At 34.2% G+C, this 6,528-nt stretch overlaps 1 protein-coding gene across 1 annotated transcript; it reads right to left on the bottom strand.

The window, feature by feature from the left end:
- Nucleotides 1-973: 973 nt before the first annotated feature.
- Nucleotides 974-4,765, bottom strand: LOC145119656 (transcription factor bHLH130-like). Its single transcript, XM_079055361.1, has 6 exons — nt 3,750-4,765; nt 2,842-3,164; nt 2,587-2,760; nt 1,517-1,582; nt 1,364-1,432; nt 974-1,292 (listed from the first exon to the last, which is right to left on the bottom strand). Exons 1-6 carry the CDS (start codon nt 4,294-4,296, stop codon nt 1,239-1,241), a joined length of 1,233 nt encoding a protein of 410 aa, XP_078911487.1. The 5' UTR covers nt 4,297-4,765; the 3' UTR covers nt 974-1,238.
- Nucleotides 4,766-6,528: the final 1,763 nt, after the last annotated feature.

The following is a 6,528-nucleotide window of genomic DNA, read 5'->3' as shown; positions in this document are numbered from 1 at the left end:
AAAGGCCTTGGACGAAATCTTTATGGACTCTCATAGAGTTTTCGTCCACCCCTTATCAATAGGGTCCATTTGCTCAAACTATAACTATTACTAATTTACATAATTAGTCCCCGTACTTTAATCAGTCTCTTTTAATCACTAAATTAATTCCAAATTAATTTCTGATCAATACTAATTAAATAATATGATTTCTCAATTAATTTATTATTCTTATAATATATTAATAAATCACTAATTAATCTTTTTCTCATAATTCATCCTGTCAAGTTGTTATGGTGAAGGCAACTCAAAAGGATCATGCTACTATCGGGTCAAGTACATACCAACTATAATTATGAGGCTTAGACACCTAATCCAATATATATATATATATATATATATATATATATATATATATATATATATATATATATATATATATATATATATATATGTTCTAAAAGTGACATGTTAATGGAAATAAATAAACTTTAGTGTGTTCACTATCGTTGAACTACCAAAAAAGCAACGTTATAGTAAAGAAACAGGTTGTTTTTGACTTCTGTACAACAATCATACCATTTTGTTCATTGAAAAATCAAACCTAATAACACATGAATTAATTAATCCACGAAGAAAGATATGTACCACCTACCTACCACTACAGCGAAGGAAGAGAGAGATGTGGTTGAGAGGCAACCACCACATAAGAATATAAGATGAAGTGAATAGAAAATTCAAAATTCATAAATTCTCTCTTTCTTTGCTTACTTTTCTCATAAGTGACATATGGTCCAAATATTCACAATTTAACTCACCAAATCTTCGTCCACATTTAGAAATTATTCCATACCTTTACACGCATGCAATCAAATATGTTCATCTTTTAACCATTTCAATCGATTATTGTATCATATAAAAGAAGAGATACCATATATCAATCATATCACATGCATAAACAAGTTATCTTTTGAACAATTATAATGGCATCTAATTTACCTCACTGAAACAAGATTAAACTATAATTAAGCTAATGCAAAAGAAATAGAACATGGTGCTATACAATAAGCTATAGATACAACTTACAACATACATGATACAACAACAATAGATGTATTCTTATTTCCATCTATATACACCAATATAGGTGCATAGTATTATTCGAGTATTTCTGATATTTTAATTCAACCTTCACTTTCTTCTCCTTCCCTTTCACTTATCATTTACATAAGCATGACATACCTATGCTTAAATTTGTGTTACAGCTTCTGTTTATGTGGACATATACATTTTGCATGATGATCCGAAAGTGACTGAAAAAAAAACTCAAAATTAAAAATGTTTTTGCAAATTAATGAATTATGTGGAGTTTTGAAAGGCATACCTCGGCTTCTTTTTGAAGTTCTTTGATGTAGTCAACAGCCAAATCTAACATGTCTGCTGTGTTTGTTTGCTACAAATATCAAATATCAAAGCCTTAATTGCAGCCATTCGAAAATTTTAAAAAAAAATGTGAGGCTTTGAAGATTAATCTTACTTTGTCCATATTTGGGACAAGCTCTTGTAGCTTTCTCATTCTTTCACTTATTCGCGTTCTTCTTACCTAAATATATAAAAAAAAATGGTTATCCACTTATATAAATTATAATATATCAAGACTAACAAGGCTCTTAAAACCTAAAACCCTAAATCAAAAAGGTCAAGGGTTCGAGTCTCAACAGTATAGTAGCTCAGGGTGGGAGTTTTAATTCCAATCAGGATTGGCCTTTATGTCGGCCACCTACAAGCTACTATTTTCACTAATTTACATCAGTGTGGGCCAACTTAGGGGTTGTTGGAACTTGAAACATTAAAAGTGTGTTTCGTTGTGGAAAATTTTCTTGTTTTCCATGAAAATTTTCAAATGAAAATAAAAATTTTGAAAACGTGTTTGGTTGATTCAGTTTTCAAAATTTTTCTAAGAAAATGAAAATTTTTTATTTTCCAAATTGTACGTAAATTAGAAAAGTGATTTTTACAGTTTTCCAAAAATTTCTAAATTTCTAAAATGGAAAATGAAAACTCCACCGGTTTCAACCAAACGCGTTTTCTAAAATTTTAACTGGAAACCGAAGATGAAAACCCAACTCTATTTTCTGAAAACATGTTTTTTGAAAATGAAAACAGTTTTCTACAACCCGAAGCACCTAAGAGTGTGTTTGGTTGTGGAAAATTTTCCAGTTTCCCATGAAAATTTTCAAATCAAAATAAAAATTTTGAAAACGCGTTCGGTTGATTCAGTTTTCAAAAATTTTCCAAGAAAATGAAAATTTTTTGTTTTCCAAATTCTACGTAAATTTAGAAAACTAATTTTTACAGTTTTCCAAAATTTCCAAAATTTCTAAAACGGAAAATGAAAATGGAAAATTTTCAAAATTTCGGAAACCAAACACGTTTTCCAAAATTTTCATTGAAAACTCAACTCTATTTTCTGAAAACGTTTTCTAGAAAAAAATAAAAACAACTTTCCACAATCAAACACACCTTAAACCTTTTTAAAAACCCTAAACCTCAAAAGACCAAGATCACACCATCAAATTAAACGAGTAATTTTGCAAGAATATTTACTCTCTCCGCAATACTTCTAGGGTGAGTAGCACAACCCCTTTTTGCTCTACTTCTTAAAGGCACCGAATCTTGAAATTGCAAAAGTTTATCCATAGCAGACAACTCGGCTGTACTTGTAGGCAAACTCAAGTGATGAACAAGTGTAGTAGGAGCACGAATTCTCCCAACATCATTCTAATAAGCACAAGATTAATTAATAGCCATGTTAAAAATGTTACAAATCTTCAATGATTATATATTTATATTCCATTATACCTGGTTTTGAGATGAGTTTAAGCTTGATAACTTGTTGTGATCACTTTCTTCAAGTTCTTTCAAGAAACTATCGGATAAAATATCCGAATCATCCCAAGAACCACCTTGGTATCCAGTAACATAATCTTCATCCTTTAAATTACTTTTCATTTCCATAATTTTCCCCTCGTTTTCAGGGATTCTAGAGAGTATGCCAGATGATGAATGTGAATTACCAGAGAACCCCATTTCGTTTTTCAATCTTTTTGTTGATGTGAGCAATGAATTTTGTACATTGCTCCTACTAGATCTAAAGTCATCCATGGATCTCATCACAGGATAACCTATGAATGAATTAGTAATATGAAAGATTTAATTAAAGTTCTTGAAAACTGTTCATGAAGACAAGACTAATACATAACTACATATAATAGCTTATTAGTCAAATTCCACTATGATTATAAATATAACTATAACACTCCACTTGCAGCTATTTATGTAGACTTTCCAAATCAAGAATAATAAGATAAATCATCTACAAGGTAATGGCTTTTGTTGGAAAGTTGAGAAGATGTAAGCATCAACATCATATCATGTTAATTATTTTGAAGTACATCATGTACATGGACAACATACCCAGATATTAACGACTTTGCTTTTTTCTACCATAAATTCTACGTATTGGGTGTTCTTAAAAAAGTAATGTTGATGCCAAATAGAAGATGCAAAAAGGATTCCAAGATTTTGCCCTAAATAGTAATTTGGAAAATCATGAGTTTAGCAATTAATTGTCGTTACTACCAAAAGAGGATCTGTACTGGAAGACAAAGATTGCTGAGTAACAACAAACAACTTGTATGCAATTATTGCGATTCATGGGGGTTTTTTGATACAGAAATCAAGGGAAAATAATCAAATATAGAAAATACCGTTGTCGATATCAAGGTGAGCGAAAAAACCGGCGGGAGAGCTACTCTGACGGAGGAGATTGGTGGGGAGATTCATCGTCGTTAAGGATTCATCCATGGCGGAGCTACAGGTAGACACAGGCCGGTTAATATGATCCGTTTGAGGTTGAAATTGGTTTTGATAAATCATTGGTTGTTGTTGCTGCTGCTGCTGCTGGAGTGATTCCGAATAAACCCCTTCTTGTTCTTGCTTCACGGAATCCATGAACTGCGATTCATATCCCCCAATTTGATTCATAATTTGTTGAGAGGTTGAATCACCACCACTACCAGCAACAACAGCGGTGGTGGAGGACGTGAATCTCGATAAAATCTGATCCGTTTCGGTGGTTGAGACCCGAGGATTGAAAAACGGGTCACTATCGTCGTCTCCATATATTCCATTGCTAATCAAATTGGAGAAATACGAACTCGGTGCGGATCGGTATCGCGTCAAACCAGAGTTCATGTTCTGTTGTGGTTGCTGCAGCTGCTGATGATGTTGGTGATGATGGAGATCTGAATCCATTATAGCCCTAAAAACAGTAAATCTTGGATAATTTCTGGTAGAACAAACAAGCAGAAAGTCAAAGCTGCTTCTTAAATAAATAAACCTAACTTGACTTCAATCCTTCAATTGAAAGTTGAAACAACTATAGTGATGTAGACTCGAATCATCGCTGTCCACACCATAAAAAAATGTACAAAAATAGAAAAGAAAACTGCTTAAAATAGCATCACATGATGTTGAGTGTCGAATTACAATAAGAAGGAGATAAAATTATGAATGGATAAAGAAAGGGGTTTTGAAGAAGAAGATGAAGGAGAAGATGAAAGCAGGGGAAATTGAAGTAATTGAAGTCAGTGGGATGCAGCCAATGAGAAGTGAGGTAGCCACCATTGATGATTATCAAAAATGGTGGTCATGGGTTTGACACTTTGTGCCAAGTGCCAGGTGAGATTTGCTATTGCCACACGCATGTGAATTGTGTTGGGAAACGGGGTCAATGCTTGCCATTCGTACAAACTTACGCTATTACTGTCTTACGGTTCAACCATATTCAACAATGATTATCCATTAAAGTGAGATTTTTTTTTAACACAAAATTGTAAATTCAGTCATATGTCAAAAATTAATTGGTCCAAAATGTTTTACAGTTGTCCAAAATAAAAAAAAATTTGCACCTTTGGTCTAAAATTTTTTAAATGTATTTCAAATAACGGATTTGTCATTTTAATTTTCGTTTTTAATTTTATTTTTATTGCAACATAAATAAATACCACCACCAGCATCGAGCATCGGCCAGAGATATGAACGCCGACACCATCGTCGCCGACCAGGGATATATGAACGCCATGGAGGGTTTCAGGCTACGGTGGGTAGATTAGGGTTTTCTAGAGACGGTGTTGTAAGTCGAAACATCCTCGATTTTCCCATGGATTGGAACATCCTTGATTTTCCGATGAAGACCCTCATTTTTTCTGGCAAAGACCCTCGTTTTTTCTGGTGAAGTATGAAAACCTTCTTCATATTTGTCGTTGTGAAAACTCTCCCTTTCTTCATATCTAAAAACTCATTCCACAATGGTAGCTCGATTTCTAGGACGGAGCACCACCGTCGTTTCCCAGGTTTGTTCATCCCCCCAAGCTTCAACAACGACAGAGTTTAGATCGTACGCTTAGCGTACACCCTCTGGGGCTAATACGCATAGCGTACCAGCTTGTTACGCCCATCATACTCCCCGGTTGACCACCCCTCTTCATTAAGCACTTAATCCATTAAGACTTCAAGCCAAATTCTCAGATCTGATTCCTTAGGTTGACTTTTCACGTAAAGTTGGAAACATTACATACAAGCATGACTTAATGGGGCTCAAGAGCTCAAAAAGGACTTAACAAAGGTCTTAACATATTTATGGTTCAAGATACACCATAAAGCTTGCATTTTTATGAACAAGGGGACCAAAATAAGCCTAGATCTAACATCAATACTTCTAGAGAGAGTCAAGAAGCTCATCAATCACTCCAAGGACTCAAAAAGCATAAAATGACTACATAACTAAATCTAGCATCATGGATCATCAAGATTTGAGCTTTTTACCTCAAAAATCTGCAAATGATGAGCTAACCCCGAATCTTCAAGCTCAAGACACTTCTCCAAATGGTCCTCTTCTTCTTCTCCTTCACAAGTCACCAACAAACACTCTTTAAGGCTCAAAACTCACAAACACACACTAGGGTTTCGATTTCTGGACAAAAGAGAGTGGAGGTTGGCTAAACATGACCAAATGAGGCTATCATAAGGTTTAAATAAGGTGCAAACCCTAAAAAATAGGGTTTCATTAAAACACACTTACGCCATGCGTACTCCACATACGCCCACCGTACGTGGATGGGATCCACGATCACGAATCAGGCTAGTACGCTAAGCGTACCACCTAGTACGCCCCGTGTACTAGCTTAAGGACCAAATTGTAAACTTTTTAGATAAAAGGGGTTAAATTTAAAACATACCAAACTCGAGCGTTACAATAGTAAATAGAATTCAAAGGTTTTTGGTGGTTTGTTTGACGAAATGAAAACCCGAGTGTATAGAGGAAGATTATATTTGGAAAAGGTGAAATCTTGATGCTAGCATATGACGATAAGATTACCAAGTAAACTAAGGTATTGTCTTATCTTGTTATTGATGGGTTTTGAGCATTTCTAACACTCCTAAGTGTACATGCAACCCTAGAAAACCTTGGATCTATGTTTGTCT

The sequence above is a fragment of the Lactuca virosa genome, chromosome 6 (genome assembly GCF_052849685.1).
Source record: "Lactuca virosa cultivar CGN04683 chromosome 6, Lactuca_virosa_CGN04683_v6, whole genome shotgun sequence".
Lineage (NCBI taxonomy): Eukaryota > Viridiplantae > Streptophyta > Magnoliopsida > Asterales > Asteraceae > Lactuca > Lactuca virosa.
Note: the sequence above shows the minus strand (reverse complement) of the source record. Positions and strands in the feature narration are given on the sequence as shown.

What these genes read in the sequence shown, in the direction of transcription:
- LOC145119656 (XM_079055361.1), bottom strand. Translation starts at nt 4,296, where the DNA reads ATGGATTCAGATCTCCATCATCACCAACATCATCAGCAGCTGCAGCAA. An exon ending in TCACCTTGATATCGACAACG is followed by an intron (nt 3,165 to 3,749) that starts GTATTTTCTATA and finishes ATTCATTCATAG; the next exon opens with GTTATCCTGTGATGAGATCC. An exon ending in AACTTCAAAAAGAAGCCGAG is followed by an intron (nt 1,293 to 1,363) that starts GTATGCCTTTCA and finishes TTTTTTTTTCAG; the next exon opens with TCACTTTCGGATCATCATGC.